This window comes from Belonocnema kinseyi, chromosome 3, assembly GCF_010883055.1.
Source record: "Belonocnema kinseyi isolate 2016_QV_RU_SX_M_011 chromosome 3, B_treatae_v1, whole genome shotgun sequence".
Taxonomy (NCBI): Eukaryota; Metazoa; Arthropoda; class Insecta; order Hymenoptera; family Cynipidae; genus Belonocnema; species Belonocnema kinseyi.
Window position 1 is genome coordinate 107332367 of NC_046659.1, and position 23031 is coordinate 107355397.

The window sequence follows — 23031 nt, forward strand, 5'->3', positions numbered from 1 at the left end:
CAGAAATGGTAACCATCAATCAGGATATATATTTTTTGCACACACCGTGAAAATAGAAATCAACCTTATCGATCCACTTATCATTTAATAAAACAGAAAATACTTAAGGTCTTTTCAGACTAAATAGAAAATAAATTTTTAAACTTTCTACATTTAATTTTTTTTCGGAAAAAAGAGCAATGGAGTAAGACTTTTTTTAGACAAAGATTTAAGTTTAGAATTTTAAAATTTTATATACCATCTACTCTGAAAAGACGTTAAGTTTTTTGTGTTATTTGCAGAAAAGACATAATTGATATAAGCGTAACACCTCGAAAATATAGAGTGTGTTTCTACAAGAACTTCTTCTTTCGATCTCTCTAATAGCCTAAAGAAGAAGCACCCGACCGGCAATCGGAAATTTTTTTGTTTTTTTTTTCCCAGTTAGTAGATATTTTTTCAGAAAAAGTGTCATTGTTTTTTTTTTTTTTCAATTTTCAAGCTTGAAACAGAGCAGAATTCTTTTGCTTAATCGCCAATCAGATTAAAAAGTAGACAGAATAAAAACTTTTGCGCGCTTAACAATAATGCAACAAAATTAAGACGTCTGTAGTTTTCATTTCATATTCCTTATTACGTATACAATTTCTTTTATGAGATTCTGTACAGAGATGTTTTTACTTTATGGCTCAATGCAATATACAAATTTTATTAAATTTCCAAAAATAAACTGTTTTAACTTTTTTTATCAAATATCACTTGCAATCATTACCGACCTGACTTTATCAGTTCAATGAATGTTTTTTAAACCTAAGAACTTTTTTGTAAATATAAATATCGGTTTCAAGCTTTGAAAAATACAAAAGCCAAAAGAAAACTACGTTTAAGTACAAAGCTTAATAATAAAAGATGTAAAAAAAAAATTTCAACTATCAATTCCCTCGGCATTAGCCGGTAACGTTGTACACGAAAATACGAACCCTGGCGGCCACTAGACGAGGTTCTGGAGGGTTCGTATTTTCGTGTGCAACGTTACCGGCTAATGCTAATGGAATTGATAGTTGAAATATTTTTTTTACATCTTTCATTATTAATCTTTGTACTTAAACGTAGTTTTCTTTCGGCTCTTGCATTTTTCAAAGTTTGAGACCGATGTTTTATGTATTAAAAAAGTTCGAACGTTAAAAAAATGTCGAGGTTCAGAAAAAAGACGAAATAATTTTTAGTGAAATTCCTACCAAAATGCAGTACCTAAACGTACTTTATTGTACTATAATGCATTTTCCAAAGTTTCAGCTCAATATTTTATTTACAAAAAATGTTCTTAGGTTTAAAAAAACATTCAGTGAACTGATAAAGTGAGGTCGGTAATATAGGTATTTAGCTGTGTCACATGCCCTTAAAAATACTTCTGCGGAAAATTTAAAGAAAAAGAAGTACTAAATATCTATAGATATAAGTCTTGCATCATACGACTTCAAAGATTTAACGTCGATAGTTTTTTTATTATAAAAGTCTCAACACAAACTCATAAAATATGAACTAATAAATACAAAAAATTTACTTAATTATACACTTACCATAAGAATCAAGGACGACAACTAAGGCTAGAATCAGAGTACACGTGGAGATTCCCATTTTTTCTGGTAAATGTAGGAAGTCGATTTATAGAGAATTTATGGGGCAGTTCAACTATACAAATACTTTTTACTCTCCGCGAAGTTTTATTATATATATATACGACAAGGATAAACTTATTGTTTCAGATAATTTAATTCCATAAATCTCGTTTTGTCTTTCTAAAAGGAAGGCAGGACAATTCAGAGAGATTAAAGTGAATGACGATTTAATGTTGAAAGTTATAATATCCTATGTTACTTTATAAGTTATGTTTGACTTACGTGGAACATTCGAGATAACCATCCACACTTGTGATAAGGTTATCTAAAATTGTATTTACATTTTAAACTGATTAATTAATCGCACCAAAAACAGCTGCGATGGAAAAATTCAACCAAGTATGGAGTTTGCAGAATAATTTACATAGTTTGCGGAATCAAGGTTTCCCAATCAATTTCAAAAGAAATATAATTTTTTAAATTTATAAAATCAAAAAATTATAGAAATGTTAGAAAATTATCAAAAGGAAAACTGTCGGATTACGTTAATCAATTTTAAAAGTAATATTTCTTCTCGAAGTACACGAATTTTTTTTCGCAAAATATGTTGATTGCACTGACAACTTTTGCATTTGGGAATTTATAATTTACATATCATTATTTCCTCAAGAGCTAAATTTTTGAATATTGGTTTGTTCATAAATAAAAAGCGTAAGCTGATACATTTTCTAATTACATAAATTGATTCTAGCAGATTGTTGCAGACGTGACTAAGAATTGAACACGCAGAATAATAAAAAAATTAATAAGGAGCTATAAATAACTGAAACATATTGATACGTATTTAAAGTTTTTTTTTACATAATTTGATTTGATCATTTAATTTATAGTGTATATATTCTCAAATATTTTACATTTCATATTTTTCGTTACAGGTCTTTATTTTTAATCGTGAACTTTCAATATAAAGAACTTTAAAGTTCATTTTAGTAGAGAGAAACTGTAATAATAATGTACTTATTTATTTTTTAATAGAACTATAGTTCAAATACTGAAGATTAAGCTATTATATTAAATTTGGCAATATAATGGCATTTAATTAAAAATGGTTAAATTGAAAAATATTAAAGCTTCCATTTTATAGTGCAAATTGTTTAGTGTCTTAATAAAAAAATTGTTTATTTAAAATAATTAAAGCTTTAAATTTCAAAGATTAAAATTTGGAAAAACGGCTAAAATGGCCACCTTCATTATATAAAACTTTAAGAGATTAAACCATATTTTAAAGACTTTCGAATGATATCTTAAGAATTTAAGAGGTTTAAAAATTTGGGAAATTACTAAGAATTATTCAGTATTTGAGGTATTTAAAGGATTTAAAAAAATGAAAAAAGTAACTAAAAATATGTGTCCAGAAAATGTCCAGAAATTTGAGAGGATTTTTAGGCTGTTTTAAAGAATTTAAAAAAAATGTCAAAGATTTTAAGACTGTTTAAATGTTTTTATCCGATTTTATTGATTTTACGGAATTTTAGAAGGTTAAAATTAGTTAATCATTTCTTAGGAAATTTTAAAAAGATAATAGCTTTTAAATTGTTTTTTCGTATTTCATTTGATTTTTGTGGGATTACTAGTGACTTGAAAAATGTATTCTATCAGTGATATTTAAAAGGTTTCCAGAAATTTCTACAGGTTTTAGGCAAATTAGCGGTATTAATGAATTTCATCAGATTTGAGGAATTTTAATGGATTTCAGACAGAATGATTAGATTTCAAGGGCTTTCGACGGATTTTAAGAAATGTAAGAATATTGACGAGTTTTCTAGAAATTTTTCAAGAGTTCCAGCGACAGATGTTGATGCTATTTTCTGCTATTTCCACATTACAATTTTTTAAACATTTACCTGCGGCTCTATTTGATATTCTTAAAGAGAGGGCGAAAAAATGATTTATTAGAACCGGGCAAATAAAAAGGTTAATTATGGCTTTGATGGTGCTGATAATCAAATGAGAAAAATTTCCTGGTGCCAGAAGACTCGTAATTAGGTTTTCATGACGATATAATATTATAAGATAAGGTGATTGTTTTGAATTTAATTTAGCTCGAGAAACTAGCTATCAAATAAATTGAGAAAATTATACACGCCACTTATGATCTTACACATTCCAAACGTAAATTTCAGCTTTGAATGTTTTATCTTGTACAATTAAATTAAGCTTCAACTGAACCTTTTATTTTTTAATTGTGTAATTCTAAATCTTCTTAAATTTTTGACGGTTCCAGATGAAATGTTTTTATCCTTAAATAATTGGTATTAAAAATTCTCTTGATAAAATAATATTTAATTATTTCACAGGGAATATTATTTTTGAATTAAAAAGTTAAAGAAATCTAAATATAGTATTTACTGGGGTTTGGGTATTTATGAGGTTCTTACATTAAATTTAGAAATTTTGTTTTTTAAATACTGCATAAAATTATAAAAATTGCGAGCAACTTCGTGACCTTGAAACGCGACATTTTGCAAAAGTATTTGAAAATATGCTGCATGAACCCTTTTTGGCAGTTTATTATATCATACCTTAGTTTTCACGTCATATGTTTGGCTTAAAGTGACATAAAGCTATTTTGCTTGCACGAAAATGATTTTTAATTGATTTGGTCTTTAGATTAGTCTTTATACATTAATGATGATGAATTTCAAAAAGCGTGATACACAATTTAAAAGTTTATCATTTTAAGAGACTTATTTTTACGATACTATTTGAAGAATACTTATATTTTAAACAATGTTTGAAATTTTGTAATTTTTAACGGTTTATTTAAGCTCAAAATACTCATTTTTAAAGCTTCGTAATCAAAATCATACAATATTTAAAGTTTTCAGAATGTCTAAAATTTAGGGGCTTACAAAGTCTAAAATTCTTTAATTCCGGCCGAGGAAAATGAAAGTGATTGTTTTTTTTGACAAAAATCTCATTTTTGAATAATAAAATCAAGCCACTCACATTGAATATTATTTAACAGTACATTATCTAATAAAATACCTTGAAATATCTTGAAATATTAAAAGTCCACTTGTTCTTTACAGATTCTGGAAAATTGTTAAAATACCTTATTGAATGCCATTAAAATCCCTTAGAATTACGAAAATCCTCGGAGATCTTATAAAATCCTTTTAGATTCTTATGAATTTATAGAAATATTATAAAATGTTTCGAATTTTTCATCAGTAAATCTTTCAAAATCGTTATGATGTTTAGGATATTCTTTGCAATCCCACGAATTTAGCTTTAATTTTTTAAAAGCCCTCAAAATTTCGAAAATAATTCAAATTCCCTAATTAAATCTGCTGAAAGCATTTGGATAGTGGTGAAATCTTAAGAATCGTTTAAAAGTCCCGAAAACATTTAGAAGCATTGAACATTCCTTGAAATGATTAGAATCATTAAAAAGTCTATAAATTCTTTTGAAATCTGGTCCGTACATCTGTTATCGGATCGGGTACTGGTAAATAATGAATCCCAGTTTTCTTCTGAAACTTAATTACAACGAAAAATGATAATATGTCAAATTTTTGAAATTAAGATATTTAAAGGAAAGAACCTAAGGTTTTTTCAGACATGAAAAAGAATCCAATGTTTGAAAAATTACGATTAACATGTTTCACGCATTGATGAATTACAAATTATTTTATTTCTAATACTTTAAACTTAGGAGAATTCTAATTTTATCTCATTTGCATTGTTCTATTCAGTTGATACGATTCTTTACCTATATTTTTTTTCGACTGTTTTCGATTGAAATTGAACTTCAAGTGGATTATGAGAATTATGTAATCAAAAATAAACAAATATTTAATTTGTAGCCTTAAGAAAATCAATAATAATAATTATAATTATTCATAATCTGAAAACTTTCTAGAATTGAAAAATTTTAAATTCAAAAGTTTTTTAATTTGACATAATAAAATAGCAATTTTTCTTAAGTATAAAATATCTACATTCATTTCTTTTGAATAGTTTAATACAAATATTTTGTGAAATCAAAGTTTAAAAATAAAAAACTATGTGTCCTGGTATTTAAAAACGTTTTATTTGTTTATATTTTCACGTTATTTTTAAGAATAAATAAATTCCATTAATAAATTTCAGACTTTTGAATGGATTTTAAGATATTTCGAAAAAAGAAATTTATCTTGTACATTGCCTTATGTTTATAAAAAGGGAGGTGTTGTTTCGATTACCGTCGCCAGCGTACATAAAAAAGTAATAACTATTTTATTTGAACTGTTTATTATGTAAGTATAATAAGATCTCAATTTTTTAAAATTATTTGTAGTATTATTCATAGTGCAAAATTTGTTGCTGCGATTAGCATCCAAAGCTATGAATATATGTATAATATTAAACATTTAACACGTTACTATTAAGGGGGTCATCTAATGTGTTATATAACAAAATCGATTTTTTTTTCATAAATCACGTCTAAAACGTGGTTGTGTCCTTCTTAACTTCACAGCAGTTTTATGCCATTCTTTATTCAAACAAAAGAGAAACGTCTTGCGTAATATATGTACTCTATGGTCCAGACATAGAAAATTGATGTTGAGGCAATTTTTATTCTGAATTATATACAACAACTTTAAAACGCGTTTTTCTCAAAACACGAGTTTCTTAAACTACAGCCATGATATTTTGAATACTATTTGATTGTTTCTGCTCAAATTTTGTAAAGCATCTTTAGCGCATAGTCAAATTGAACTTTTTTCTTAAACTTGCAAAAAAAAGTTATTTTCTTCAATTCTTTTTTTTTATTTTAGTTCCGTGCAGAGTCTCAAGTCTCGCAAATAAAATGGCGTATGGTTTTTTGATTTCAGATCATTAGAATAGCCGGAATAATGGCAGCAGTGGAGCATCTCTTCTTTTATATATGTTCCTGTTGAGCGGTGTACCTCCGAAAATATTCTGTGTAATGAGTTCAAAGAATTTCCAAACTTTATTTAAATGTATTCAAAAAAGATATAAATTATAATAATTATTTTGTTTCTACGGTTTTTCAAACAAAAATCTCTCAAAATAGCATTAGACAGCGGCCGCCATACTAGAAGAACCCCTTAAGACACATGAATTTCTTCTGAATAGACAGAAGAACGATGTTGGCCAAGTTTTAATACATTGAGAGCAAAATACTACAACCTTCAATGATTTTTTCACTACTTTTAGAATAGATGTTGATCGCCCGAAATAAACTTTTTCAATTTGAAAACTGAACAAGTACATTAACTAACCTAATGCTGTCACTATTTAATATTGCATTCATAAATGCATATATTCAAACTAACCTCACTGGTTTATAATATCGCAGGTTTCTCTGAAAGCACCCACCTGCTTTACCAGTTTTTTCTTCTTCAGCCCTTGTCTTCAATTGTGTTTAAGAGCATTCATTAATATGTGCAAAGAATTTACACTCAATCGAAAACTATCAATTTCATTTTAAACAAAATTACCAAAGAATGTAACATTTAGTCTTTTTTATAATAACACATTCTGAACTGAAATTTAAGAAATTAGGTTGCTGAAAATGAAATTCCGTAACTTTTATAGTAAATTTACTAAATGTTTATGTAACTTAAGAAGTGGTTTCTGAAAATTACGAATATTATCCTAAAATTTCCAAATCGTAATAGAAATATAAGTTATCGTGCCGCAAAGAAATGCGCAGTTGCATGCGCACTCCTCCTTTCTATAGCGCGTGCGGCTAGCAGACAAAGCATGGATGTTTACTATTAATTGAAGCCTTGGCAAAAATAACGTATCAACGCATATTTTATATTTATGGAATTCTATTCATATGAGTTTTTTCAAATCTATTTCTCTATTCCACGGAAATGCTGCGATCAAAAATTCGAAAATTGAATTTGGAATGAAAGGTTACAATAGCCAAGGTAATTTACTTCCATTTATTTCGTACGTATCTCTCACTTTAACTCAAACGTGTGCTTATCTAATTCTAAATCAATGCGTGCACTCTGATTCTATAAATTATTTATTAAACAATCGTTTAAAAATTTTCTCCTACACATTGTAACAAATAAATACAAATACAATTTCTCGTATTTACATTAAAAAAAGGAAAAACAACACCTAACTTTTCTTGTAATTGTAATCCAAAGATTTATTTCAATTTTATTGAGTTAGTTATCACTCACTCATGCCTACCACTATTGTATCCTATATTCAGTTTATGTGCCTAAAGTACTCTTTCTGATTTCTAAATTGTTTAGAATAATTTTGAACTATTTTAGAGTACTTTAAAATATTTCAATGCATTTTAAATACTTTGGGGAATTTTTAATGATTTTAAGAAACTTGCAAATTATTTGTAATAATTTGAAGGAATTTAAACGATTTCACTGGATTTTGTAAGGTTTCCAAAGATTTCAATGATGGTAAGGATTTTTCTTAAAGATCTAAAGTTATTTTAATAAGTTTTTCAGAATTTCAGGAAGTATCGGCAGATTTCATAGAACTTCATTAGATTTAATAATATTTTAGTCAATTTATAAGAATTTATTCAAGCGACGTGCGGTATTTTATAGGATCTCTAAGATTTAAAGAGATTAATCTTTTTTAAATTTTACCCTGAATTCTTATTAATTTATCCTGGAATCTTTTATTTCATCGAAATTTTTTCATTTTTTCATTTAAGTTGTAATTGAATTGATAATGCGGATCAATTGATAACATTTTCAAAATATTTTAAATATTTCAAATTTTTTTGATTTCTGAGAATTTTTAAGAGTTAAAAATATGTCACGGGATTTAAAAATATACTAAAGGCTTTGTAATATTTCAGGTTTTTTATTTCAAAGATTACAATCAAATTTTTAATTGATTAAAATAATTTATTAGGATTTCAAATGGCTTTGAAAATTTTCAGAGATTTCAATATTTTAATGGATTTGAAAAAAATTCTTCCCAAAAAGGAAATTTCGTAGAGTTTCAAAGTTTTAAAGAGATTTTCAAATATTTTGTACAATTTACTTGGAATTGGCCCTGAATTCTTAGTCCTGAACTATTTTAGATTCCTTTAATTTCACACAATTCAATGGATTTTAAAAAGTTTTTGTTTAATTTTTGTTTAAGTCATTTGAAACTAAATTCAATAAATTTTTTCATGCCTTGTTATTTCCCTTAGATTCCTCCATAAATTCACTCAAATTTAACTGAAGTAAATGGAATTTTTTCGATATTTTAAATTATTTCCAATTCATTTGAATTTTTTTGTAGTCATTATTCACTTTTTTGGTTAGAAATTAGTAAAATTTCAAAGATTTGCAGAGATTTGAAATTATTTTTTAGAATTCACTCTGAATTCTTCTAAATTCACTTAATTCTTCTTTATTCAGTGCATTTTTTATAAGTTTTTATTTAAATCATCCTGAAGTATTTTAACCTCACTATGAATTCTTAACCATTTTATCAAATTCTTTTAAATTCCCTTGAATTTTTTCAAGCTCATTTCGAATTTTCCAAATTCAATTAAGTTTTTTCATATTTTAATCTGTTTTAAATTTTTTGATGGATACCCAGTGGGCACAAAATTTATTAGCGTCTTTACAACATCGTGACGACATATTTACGACAACTTTACGACATTCTATGTTCATGTTGTTAAGTCTTCTGTACGATATCGTAAATATGTCGTATGATCTGACGATGTCTTTATGATATCGTAAAGACACTGTAACGACATGGACATAAGATGTCGTAAGGTTGTCGTGAAGATGTCATAACGATGTCGTAAAGACGTCCCAAAATTTTGTACCCACTGGGTACAAAATATGTGTTGATACAACGATATGTCTGCCAAGGCTTTAATTCTGTTCGCTGTGTTCGAAAGGTTTTGTTATGATTTACTATTCTTGTACAACATTTTTCGGAACATTACGCGCTGAATAAACCTAGTGAGTAAAAACGTACCTGGCTAACAACAATTTTTTTTAAATCAGGGAGTTTTATTAATTAGGGAAACTGTCAAGTAGAATAAATTAAAAATATTTTCAATTTTAATTTGAAATTATTTTATTCCTTTTATAAAATATTCTAGGTTAGAAATTTTACAAGTTCACGATTCTGCTCTTTGAGTATTAATATAATATAGGTAAATGAAAAATTGCTAAGTAGCAAACTACAGAAAAATAAAGTGTTGTGTTAACCCTGGGATAATATTCTTGTTGGAGATTTATTTGCCTTGTATTTATATTTATTTTTTTGCAGTAGTTTTCTCCACAATATTACCTTCTTAGTTATAAATTATATTATTTATTTCAGAATTCATCAATTTTGTTAAAGACATTCTTTTTGGTTGAAAATTGAATTTTTGTGTTGAAAATTTCACTATTTTAATACAAAATTGATTTATTTTTAAATCTCACATTTCAATGCTAAAAAGTCAAACTAACATCTTTTTTGGTAGAAAATGCATCTCTTCTCATAGAAAATTTCTTTCTCATTTAAAACTCATCTTCTAGTAGAAATGACAGCTTTTCTGGATAAAAATCCAACTGCTTGTACAAAAATTCAACAATTTTTTTCAAAAAATTGCCCTTTTTCATTAAAATTTTAACTGTTTCGTTGAATCATCGTACGTTTAGGCTAAAAATTTATGTATAATTTTCGTGGAAGATTTTCTTTTTGTTGAAAACTCATATTTTGTTGTTGAAATTAGTATTTGAAGAACTATGTTATATAACATACACAATATATCAAATGCCACAAAAAAACTTCTTAGTGACGCGTCTCTGAAAATTCCTGCAGAAATTTGTAACAGTATACAATAAGTTCTTTTCTCTGGAAAACAATGATTATATTTACGAAAATCAACATTAATTAATTATTTTAATCATTTTTTGCCTATCTGTGGCGCCAGCATCACGTTTTAAGATTAACTAAAAATATATTTATTGTTTTTTTCCCCACATATTTAACAGGTTTAGGGGTTGTGCCATACAAAATTGCGTTGTTTAGGACATCCTAATATTAAGGTGACAGAAAGTTCGAATCGACTAGCTTCTAGAAAGATCAATTACTTTGATGAAAACGAAATAATAATTAAATCTAAGAATATTGTGCAGAAGAGACACTAGTTGAAAGATGTGCAAAAATTCTTTAAGATGATTTAGACATGTTGAGAGCATGAAAGATGAACAACTAACGAAAGGAGTTTATCAAGGTATTTACCATAATTATGAGAGACGTAAGAAGCCACAGAAACAAGGGAGCTTTCGTGAAATAATTCATTCATTGACGCAAAGGAATATAAAGAAGTATGCCAGGATAAAAAACTATGGTAAAAAATGTTTAATAACATAGTGTCAGTAAAGTGAATGATGTATGAAACAAAATACCCTGAATACTAATGGGCTTCAGTGGAGAACCCCACCGAACGACTTTATAAGGCTCTTCACGTGGGGTGATTGCTAGAGAGATTGAACAGCAACCTGGCTCGGAACAGTTCTGTGGAGCGAACGTGTTATTTGAAATAAATAACACGAACATTCGATAATCTACAAAATCTTCATCCCCTTCCTCACATTAGTCCCTTCCCCACCGAGTTAGTCACGCTTACACCAGAAGGAAAATGGCCTGATGGCTCAATATTAATAATATAAAAGTATAAAATACAAATTTAACAACAAAACAGCAGAGAGAATTTGGTCTCCTGGCAGTGCCGAATTAATGAAGTCTCCACCTCCCTGGGAGGTGGAGGACTATTAGCACCGCCTAAGAAGTAAGCCGACGCAATATTCACTTCTAGTCTTTCTCCGCTTCTGTCCCAAAATCGCATCCATGCTCTTGACAGATAATCATACCCTTGGCGTTTTTTCTAGCGACCCCTTATGTATGGTGCTACACCCTGAAAAGCCGCTAATCCTTTTTCTCTATAACAATGGTTCTTGGATGAGATCAAGCCCTCTCTGCGCCACTGTAATTCGCCTAGCTAGCACCGTCGAGGTACCTTGTTGTGATGCAAATTATTCTGCATCATGTGAATTCCCGTCTCAGCGATTAAAAGGCTAATTTGGCACCGGACGCTTCTGGTCTCCCTGCGGATCGCAGTCTAGTCACCTGTAATGTTACCATACCTGTTTTAAAATAGGGTCGGTAGTCTAAAGCCGCAAGGTTTATGATTGAGAATTTGGGAGGACCAACTACAAGACTCTGTCGGAATACACCTGCCACGAATCAGTTTTCTAAATCGGGTTCTGGAAGCTCAGTTGCCCTAGACCAGTCGACTGATACTCGGGGGTGCCGGGAATCAGTACGGTCGCTCTGCGGTACCTTTGCAGACATTCTGTCATCGTGACCTCCAGGCTTAGAGCCTTAATCCTAATCTGGGGATGCACCCCTCGTGGTTTAAAGCGTCAATCTCTGTAGAAATTTTCTTCCTCAATCTATCCAAATCGTCGAAAGCTAGACAGGTTTCAGCATAACCCCATTCGACGACAACTCTCACCAAGGCGTTGTTGGCCATCTAAGAGAAAGTGAGGGTGTATCGAGGGCCTTCTGCCGTCTCAACTCCCTATTTAGGAGAGTTTCTTTGAAGCCCCTTTCCCTTTTGGTCATAGGATGAACCTGCGGAATTGCTCCATGTGCAAGTCCCGCAGTCACTGGCCCCTGTGAGGTGCTTTGGCTGCTGTCTGAGAAACGGGCGTTTCATCTCTCTTCAGTTGTGTTTTGCTACGGTTCCTCCTCCTCACTGAAAGTTCTGTTAGCTGCTATCCTTTTGTGCCGACAGGATTGTCGCCATCTTTATCATTTCACACTGTTCCTAATGGATTTCCCCTAAGCAAGCTTCCACTTTTGGCGGTGAATTATTGGATTGTCCCGGAATGGTCTCCTCATCGTTTTTAGTTCGTTTTATTTCCTGTGTTTCTATCATAGTCCCACGAGAAGCTAAGGAAATATGAAAAACCCCTATGTAGCGCCGCATGCAGGAGGTGGCCTTGTGTTTTAAAGTCCTAGCTAAAGCACCTTCTTTGTGACTCCTGTCTGTCCGCCTCTACTGAGGGGAGCAGTCTGGGATGTTCAATGATGTGTTAAGCCTGGTGTTATTCAGCTTCTGACACGGCGATTACATCGTGGCTTGAGAGCATGTGAACTCCAGCCCTAGATATTTCTGGAGGCTTTGCTATTACCCCCTGAAAGAACTGTTTCTTAGTTGAGATCCCACCGAACAGAGTCCATCAGACCCCGGAGCAGCTATACCTCGCGATGCAGGCTTTCTGGTTTACCTATTCCAGATCTATAGTCCGATGAGACCCGTGAGATCTTCCGCCAACCAGAAAGTCTCGCGAATTGGACATGATTGTTTGTGAACTATTACAAACAAGGTTTTCATGCACCCTCTTTGGTCATCTTATTGTGCAGAAGTGAACATATCTGCAGCTTCTAAGAAACTATAGAGGACTTATTTAAATTTTATTGGAAGAAACTCTCCTAAGATCCTCTTTAATTCCCTATGGCCAGAGTATTTTTAGGTATGAATCAGCGCCTGTATTTCGACTTAGGCTTTTTCTCCCAAGTGTTAAATGAATTCCTCTTGGTAGTATATAAAAGAGTTCCAAGTTTCAGCTCTTAACATGAAAGGTGGATCTGCGTAGTTTCGTGGAAAACGTCTCATTTTGTGTAGTATTATATTAGGTTTATCTATGTGTATATTATGGAATATATATAAGTAGTTGTATATGTCGTGCATGTAGTTGCATCGAAACTGTATCCTAAATGGTTGTGACTAACTAATTTGTATGCGAGTGCATGATCTTAATTGTGTATATATCTATTTTTCAAAAGGTAGGCACGTTGCTCTGGCAAGGACTGAAGAGAAAAATGCTAATATCCTGGGTGTTATTGGTGCCACAAAGAGTACGTAAGCGCCATGAAGCCTCCTTGAGCAGGGATAATGCTAGCATGGCAGAAGACTAGCAAGAGTAATCCTTGAGTTTGCTCACGCATTTTCGGGCGCTCTGCGAGTTTAATCGTTACGAACCTCAACTAGAAGTTTTTGGTGTTTTGTTATTGTTATTTTTGTTCCTACGGGCAGCTACTGGGGGACAGAGTTCATCGATGTCTTTAGAGCCCCGCATGCACGAATAAGGCTGCCTACTCTAAAAGTCGTCCGTTTTCCCAGATTCACCGTCAAAGACACCTCATCCAGGTGCCATCCAGCTTTGAGCACGGTTGTTAAGCCTACGGTCAAAGGTTATTTCTTGGGGAATATTCCTAGACAATATTCCATGATTGCTTATTTATTATTATCGCCATATTAATCATAAAACCTGGGTATGGAGATCTGCTAATTTAGGACACGTTTGGTGGCAACAAATACCTCAGGGTCACCCTGGGAGCAACCGTCATCGAAAAATGACACTGGCTTCCAGTAGAACAGCGGAAAAGCATACCTATGGCTGCTTCTGACGACCGAGAGATGGGTGGTCCCAGTGCACGTTCCAATCACAGAAACTGGTATGTTCCTTGTCATATTTTTAGGACATGGGTACAGCTTTAAGGTTACGAAAAAGTGAAGGGTTCACAACTTCATGAGCACCGCTCACAAAAGATTTACTTTAACAGAACATTTTCAATACAGTCGTGCAACTCCCTTTTGGGTTCTTGCTACCTTTTTATTAGTCGTAAGATTTTCACTAAAAGGCATTATCAAACCAAAAGAAGAAAATCTAAGTAAAATCTTTACAGGAATTTCAGGGTAAATGTTACCTGCAACAAAAATAACCCCGGATGGGTAATCTTCACCCTGCGATGTCGAATATTCTTTTAATCTTACCCATGTTGTAAGGGTAATTGTCAACCTTTTCGTTGAAGTTCTGGGTAATTTGACATCATCTATTTGAAGAGAGCAACACTTAACATATTTACGGCTGAAACAGCCTCACTGAAGCTAAAAAAACCCTGAGTGATAGTGGTGACTAGAAGCGGCATAGTTAGCTATTCGTATTATATCAGTGTTCAATCTCATAGCTTTAAGGTATTCTTTTAAGACCCTATTCTCGATCTTTCAGTTATATGTGTAGCGTTTGTTTGTTAAAATGAAGGAGCAGTCCGCTTTCTAAATAGAAAAAAAATGCCAACTGTATACGTAATACTCCTCATCACAGCGTACAGTGAGTGTTGCAATTGGCGGTAATACTTACCGTTTACCTGACATAGTAAACAATGAACGCACCAGTAAAGGTAATAGTTGTCTTCTTTCTATATCAGTAAGTGAAGACACAAACTAACCTGAAAAATAATGCACTCCTAGTTTTTTCTGTGAACCACCGTTCTTTACAAAAATATTTTATTACTAACATGCTTTTAGTTGTATAGTTTTTGGCAAGCTCATTAATACGTTGTTTATGCTTATACAATTTGATTTAGCTAAAATTTCAAGCTTATAATTCAGAAATGTGGAGCGAAAATGTAGTTGTTATGGCGGCTCATTCGGTTGGCTGGGCGGTATCCAGCTTTCTCTCCTAGTTTCGGTTTCGAATTTCGTGGTGGACACATCTGACATTTTTTTGGTACTAAAGTTGACGCGCTATACTATTTAAAGTATTAGTACGCTAAGTTTACAAAACAAACTCAATGTTTCTTATACCATATTTATCACACGTGGCGTACGTGAGTTGACTTACGGGTTAGAACTTGGATCGAATAGTGGGTTCACGGTGAATCATGGCCACGTGACTCAATGGAAAAACTGACTTGTGGAGTTATTGATGCTTGCCGTCTTGAGCTTCGTTATTCTGTTATTCCCTTCTTGCATGTAATCCGGATCAGGCTCAGTATACTGGCTAAACCGTGACAGTTTATTTTTCATTTTGCATATAATTTACTTTCTTTATGTAATTCAACTTTTCAAAATGGAAATAAAATTCCTTTAATTTTAATTTATCACAAATTAATAATTGTTCAATTTTTATTTATGATGAAATTTGGTTGGAAATCTTAGTATATGTTTTCTTTAAATTCAAAGAATTCAAAGAAATTCAGAAATTCAGAATTATTGGAAATGTTCGTTGAAAAGTCATGTTTTTTACTGCAGATTTAACTATACTACTGAAAATTCGTTTTTTTGTGGTTAACAATTTGTTGAACTGAAATTTTCAGTATCCCAATTTTGGTTAAAAATTCCTCTCCTTAATAAAAAATGTATGTATTTTGTTGAATATTCGATTTTTTGTAAGAATTTTTTGAATGAAAAATTTAACTATTGTATTTTTTGGTGAAAATTTATCTTTATTGGATACAAATTCAACTGCTAGGAATGAAAATATTCTTCCTTATTTAAAAACTCAAGTGCTTGGTTGAAAATTCATGAATTTTTATTTTAAATGCGTCTTTTTTCGCGAAAAAGTTTGTTTTGTTTTGTTAAAGAATGTTCTATTTAGGTAAAAATTCAACTAGTTACGCAGGAAATTTAACTATTTGTATGGCAGTTAACTTTTTTCAATTGAAAATAGAACATTTTTTTACAAATTATCCCTTTTGCCTGAAAAGTTAATTATTTTATTGAGTAATTTTTGGTTGAAACTTCAACTATTTTTTTATTTAAAATTCAAATTTTGTGCCTGAAATATCAATTACTTCATTTTTAATTGACATCTTGTCTTTTTTAAATAATGTTTTTGGTAGGAAATTTCACAATTTGGTTAAAATTTAATTTTTTCAAGATGCCTTATTGTACTTAAAAATGTATCTTTTTATTGAAAATATAAACATTTTGTTCAAAAATTATTATTTTTTTGCCACTTTTTTAAATTGACAATTTGTCTATTGTAGTTGGAAATATATCATTTTAGTTGAAAATTCATTTCTTTAGTTTAAAATTTTACTAAATTATATAAAAATCATTGTTTTTTGGATGAATATATATTTTGGAACTCAAAACTTAACTATTCCATTTTTTGGGAAATATTTATCTTTATAATTAGAAAATCTAACCAAGACCCTACAATCATTTGAAGCCCACCATGAAAGGTATAATATCTAGCCCTTATTGATATATTACAGTGGTGCATTCACGTGCTCTTTAAATTGAAATTCTAAAAAGAATATAACATTTAGAATTTATTTATTTAACATAATTGTTGCAACTTTTTGCATATACTAAAAACAATAATTAAGAAATCTTTTCGAGACCTTGCATAATTTTTATTTCAGAATCTAGGCTTTGTACGAATAATCATCTTTTCTTAATATATGAAAGCAACTAATGCATTAGTGGAAGGACAGAGTCCAATATCTATTAATTTTTATTTTTATTTTAAAAGCTGTTTTGCTGCCAACATATCATAATGCTTCTGCCAAATAGTTTACACAAATTGTAAATTTAAATAAACATGAAGGTCTTCTGAGCAGTAATGAGGATAAATAATCAAGTAATGATAAGTATATATATATAGCAGTGAATGTGCTTAAATGTCGTCACTTGTTGTTTACTAAATGTACCCAAAAGAATGACGATCCTTATCAGCACTCCGCTTCTCACCATCTTGGTTTTTCTACATTTTTTTGGTAAGTTGTTACCAATATACTATAAATCTCAATACAAATATGAAATATCACATATTCTATCTAACTAATATCCAAAATATAAACTTATTGAACCCTGTTGTGTTAACATCTGTTGCACTAAAATGCGCGTTACCTTACGATTTGTCAAATTTCGAAGTTTTTCATTTTTACCCTTAAAAATTTTTAATTTTTTCTTTCTTGCTCTTTAATTTTGTATGCCAGATATTATTTTAATTTAAATGATTTTTATAACTCAGGTTAAAATAAATAATGCTTAACAAAGATATCCTTGAATCAACGTACTAAATACGTTCTTCTACGCGGTAGAACAGCGTAGAACAGACAATTTATTTGACAAGAATCTTATTTTATAGAATTTTGAATAAAAATCTTTTTATTGATTCAACGTTAAAGGGTATACATAAATTACGTAACCCTTTTTAGAGGGAGGGAAGGGTCCAATTATCGTTTTACAAAATGACAAAAGCTACAAGAACAGTAAAAAAAGGATTATATAGGGCATGGCTTGGGCAGAATTGTCGAAAGTTATCGAAAGTTATGGACACCACCAGAGGGCACCACCCATAAAAAAGGTTCTTTTTATTGAGAAGTATGTTTGAATCAAACAAATTTTTTCTTTAATATAGGGTCAAACAAATGTTTGTTTCATTCAAATAAATTTTTGGTTTGTTTAAATAAATTTCTTGTTTACAATAAGTAAAGTTCTTGGTTACATTGGATATATATCGATTAAGATTTTGTTCAAAAAAGTAAATAATTCTTTTACGCTTAACCTTAAAATTGAGCATTTTTTATAAAAATAATGTATAAGGTCGATAATATGTTTATTGTTAATCATATATATAATTGTATATTTAAAAGCAGTTATACTTATTCCATCCGAATGCTTAATTCTGGTTAAGTTTTAACTCTGGTCTTCTCATTTCTGTATCGAACAATTTTAAATTAAAATAAGGAGAAATGAATCAGAGTTAGACATCAGAATTGAATGTATATATAAGTCCCTTAGGAACCGCCCGCTGCGCTTTAGCACGCCTAGCGGCACTTTCTAGTACCGTTTTGGACTGTATTCTTTGTTTGAATCAAACAAATATTGTTATGAATTCGAATAAACAGATTTTAAACACATTCATTGTTTAATAAAAGTTATTTTTTTATTTAAATCAAACAAATTGTACTAAACAAATTATTTGTTGCAATAAATAAGGCAAATAGTTTCCATTTCTTAAAATTATATAAACCTTTTTTTAACTGAAGCAAACAATTTCTTTGATTCAATTATATGAATACAAATAAATTTTGTTGTTTGATTAAAAAAAAAAAAAAATTCTGAGTGTTCTGTGATAAGTTATCGGAAGTGGGAAAAACATTGTGGTTCGTAATTCAGATTCCTGCGGATATATCATAGTAAAATTGGTCGCTAAAGCCCATAGGTCACTTTTTCAAATGAAAAGGTCACATTAGTCACTTTTCACTCAATAAATTAATTTGTGGGTTAATGACTTTTCTTTATTTTTAAAGCTTATAAAATATTTTAGTATACATAATTTTATACAATTTATGAAGCTATGGAGCGATTATACATATTTCACTCTAACAGATCCCCAGAAATTTGTTTTTTATTTTAGAAGCTTTAAGGCTTTTAGTGAATGAAATATTTTAAGGGAATTTTAAAATTAACTAATTTTTCTATATTTTAAAATTGTTTTCAATTATCTTGATAACTTTTTAAATTCAACTTGATTTTTCAAATGAATTTTATTTAATTCTTCTCATTTCTTTCAAATTTCTCCAAATTCACTCAAAATTTATTGTAATCAAATTTTTTACGATTCTTAAAAGTGTGACAATTCATTTGAATTCTTTTGAATATAACTTGAATTTTTTTGTAGTTATTTGTAGGACTACAAAGATTTAAGAATATTTGAAACTTTTGGAATTCACCTTGAATTCTTTTCAGTGAATCGTTTTGAATTTTCAGAATTTTTTATTTAATTGATCCTCAAGTCCATTATCAACACTTTGAACTCTTAGAAATGTCATCAAATCCTTCGAATTCTCTTGAATTGTTCTGAGCTTATTTTAAATTTACTGAATTCAATGAAGTTTTTCCATATTTTTCAATGGTTTTAAATTCGCTTGATTTTTTTTATTGATCTTGCATTTTTATAAATTTAATCGAATTCTTCTTTTTAATTTTGAACTCCTCTAAATTCATTTCACTTTTCGAAAATCAATGGAATATTTTAGATTTTTCAACATTCTTTCCAATTCACTGAAATTCTTTTGAAATCAAATTGAATTGTCCTGAAACCTTTTGAATTTATCCTAAATTTGTTAACTTATATGTATCGTAAGTTTTGTAAGCGAAGTAACCGTCAAAAGTTCCAATACATGCATGAAAGCGATTATGAGACGAAAATAGTACATAATATGATCTCACAGAATTCAAGGAATTAACGAAATTCACGTAATTTAAAACATTCACGAAAGTCACAGAATTCATGGAGAAAAAGAAATTTTTAAATAACTGGAACTGGTGATCTGTGGAATTCACGAAATTTATCGAATTTATTAAATTTACGGAATTAACGAAATTTACGGTATTCATGGAATTTACGGAATTCGCGAAATACACGGTAGATGCTTAATTAATAGAATTCACATAATACGCTTAATTTCTGGAATTCCCGAAATTCATCGAATACAGGAAACTCGCGAAATTTACTGTAATCGCATTCATGAAATTCAAGCAATTTATGGAATTCCAGGAATTAGTGAAATTGTAGGAATTCATGGAATTCATTGAATTCACCGAAATCAAGAAATTCACTGGATTTTCACAATTGGAGGAAATCACCGAATTTATGGAATTTACGGATTTCACAAAATGTACATTATTCATGAAATTTAAGAAATTCACGATCTAAACTTAATTTATCGAATTGACGAAATTCATGGTATGTGCTTAATGTTTGGAATTCATGGATTTCACAGAATAAGCTTAATTTATGGAATGGACGAAATTCATGGAATTTACGGAATGCAAGGAACTTGCAGGATTTACTGTAATTGCGGAATTCGCAAAATTTATGTAACGTCCGGAATTCACGCAACTTGCGGAATTTAAGTGATTAACGAAATTCGCAGAATTCATAAAAATGAAGAAATTCACGAACTTCACTATTCATAGAATTTATGGAATTCGGGGAATTCGTGTAATTGAATGAATTAAACGATTTTACGAAATTCAAAGAATTTACGGACTTCAAGGAATTCACGGAATTGATGTAGTTCAAGGAAATCTTACAATCCATGAATTCCATACATTCCGTGAATTCCGTTATACAATTGAATTTCATGACTTCTTTGAATTTTGTGAATTCTATCAATTATTCTAATTCTTTGAATTTTATGAACTAAGTCAATTTTGTGAATTTCTTGAATTTCGTGAATTCCATGAGTTTCATGTATCTCGTGAAATCCATAAATTCCGTGATTTCCATAAATTCCATGAATCCCGTAAATTCCTTGATTTCCGTTAATTATTTGGATTCCGTAAATTCCCTAAATTCCTGAAATCCGCGAATTCGGCGAAATCCTCAAATGCGTGAAATCCTTGAATTCCTAAAATCCACGAATGCAATTAATTTCGTGAATTCCGTTATTTGCGGTGATTTTTTGAATTTCCTGATTTTCTGAAAGGCTATAAATTCCGTGAATTATTTGAATTCCGTAAATTCCATAAATTTTGAGAATTTCATGCATTCTTGTAATTCTGGAAATTCTATGAATTTCGTGAATTCCTTGAATTCTGAAAATAGGCGCGCCATATACTATATATTAACATAGGTTTCGGCTCATCAAAAATTTCTTTTTTTTACCAGGAGCGAGTATTCTCATAATTGATTTACATTTTTTGTTGCTTTTTTATTTTGCTCCAACGGTTGTCGAGATAACCACCTACTAGACTTGTATCATAAAATTGCAATACGTGTTAGTAACATACCAATTCCAGCATGTGGAAAGTACAACATTGTGTATTGATGCGTTACCTTACGTTTCGGAAATAAAGTTCCAATACATGAAGTGGAAGATTCAAGCAGAAATTTTTAACAGTAAAGGTAAAACAGTTTATTACTATCTGCCGGCAAAGTAGGAACCGGTACCTATAGAGAAATGTTTTCTGTAAGTACTTGAAGCTGTTGCTCCTAGTGGTTCGGAACTCACCTTAAACTGTAGGTCCCCCTCCCACCACTAAGTAAGTGTTTGAGGGGAGTGTAAAGGCATTGGGAAAAAGGTACAAGATGAAAGTAAGCCTTGAGGAGACACATTAAAAGCTTCTAATCTCAGTTTTATGGAATGCGACAAGTTAACTCACAATAACTGGTTGTTTTATTTGCGATTCTCATCTCTTGGCCCCTAATCCTACATTATTGCCAAGTTTTAGCCAAATCCTCCAAAAGACATTTTTACATGTATTATGTGCGGGGTATTTTTCCCCTTTAATTTAAAGCTTTATTCGCGAAGATATTCAATTTATTTAAGCAAAAACATTAACTTTACTTAATCTAAATAAGATATTATTTGAAGTAATAAAAAACATGAAATTTGTACGTTAGCTTTCTTAATTAAGCGACCATATTACACTTGTAGCTCCATGCATAATTCCTCGTTTCTTGTTGCAGAGATAAGTTCACAGTTCGATTGCTTACCTAACGGTGATCCTATTCCTGGTGTTCTTCGTGGCAGATCTTCTTTTCCTTCCCCTGAGAGACATTCTCCTGGTAGCCCTCTTTCTCTTACCAGACATCATTCTTCTGATGCGTCTCCTTCAACTACCGAGCCACCTCTTCGTTTCAGGTCGAGGTCCCCTGATGCAAAAAACACTTTTTCTCACGTACTTGGATTAAGATTTGAAGAACCTAGGGTCATTCGACTTATTTCCCAGAAGAATGCAAGTCGGGAATTCGAACTTCGGAGATACGTTTTTCCTCCAGGCAAACCAATTGGGTTGAAAAATAAAGAGCGGGAGCTTATACCCATGCCAACTGAAGAACAAATTGTATTATCAACGTCCAATGGTGATGTATATGCAATATTGGACAAATTGTCAAACAGGCAAACCATTTTCCGTGGAATATACACAAGATCTTTATATGGACAGAAAAGGGCGAAAATAAACATGAACAGCGGTGCAGTTGAGGAATTAACCGCAGAAGATATCTGGATATGCCCTGTAGGCAACAAAACCCCAATCGTGAGAAGTTTTAGAGTATTTCCTGTGAAAAATGAAAATTCTTTACGCCGTCAATAAAAATAACGCACTCATCTTTCGAATCTGGCGCTTTGGACTCGTTTCATTCGCTTACACTACGCTTATACATAAGTATTTAAAATTCAAATTCAATAGAATACCAACAGTAATTTTGTAGTTTTTCCTCGTGAGAAAATGCTGCCACTTGCTCGAAGAAGTTTTACTTTAAAAATAGTTTTTTAATGATGTAAAGAATCAAAATAATGTTACTGATGATATCATTTCTTATAAAAATTATTTTAAAATTAAATCGATTGAATCATTTTCTTGTAAAGGGTACCACCACTCTAGCCGCAGAAAAAAACCGAACGGCTACGATTTCTTTCAGGGGTATGACAAAACAAAAACGATTTTTTAGAGGGTTTGTTGGGCACGTATTGAAGTACGAAAAAAAATTATCTTAATTTTGGTGCAAATGGCGGAGACAGAGCTCTACTTGAATGCCTTTTTTTAACAATCACGGGAGGAATTTTTCTCGTAAAGTATAGGACCTGAAACGAAAAACCAAAAAAA

At 30.7% G+C, this 23031-nt stretch overlaps 1 protein-coding gene across 1 annotated transcript in view; it reads right to left on the bottom strand.

Moving 5' to 3' along the window:
• LOC117169675 overlaps positions 1 to 1799 on the bottom strand; it is a 3103-nt gene extending 1304 nt beyond the window's left edge. The window contains exon 1 of the mRNA XM_033356159.1: positions 1560 to 1799. Within this exon, the coding sequence (XP_033212050.1) occupies positions 1560 to 1617 (58 nt within the window). The 5' untranslated portion in view covers positions 1618 to 1799. The remainder of the gene's footprint in view (positions 1 to 1559) is intronic.
• Positions 1800 to 23031: the final 21232 nt, after the last annotated feature.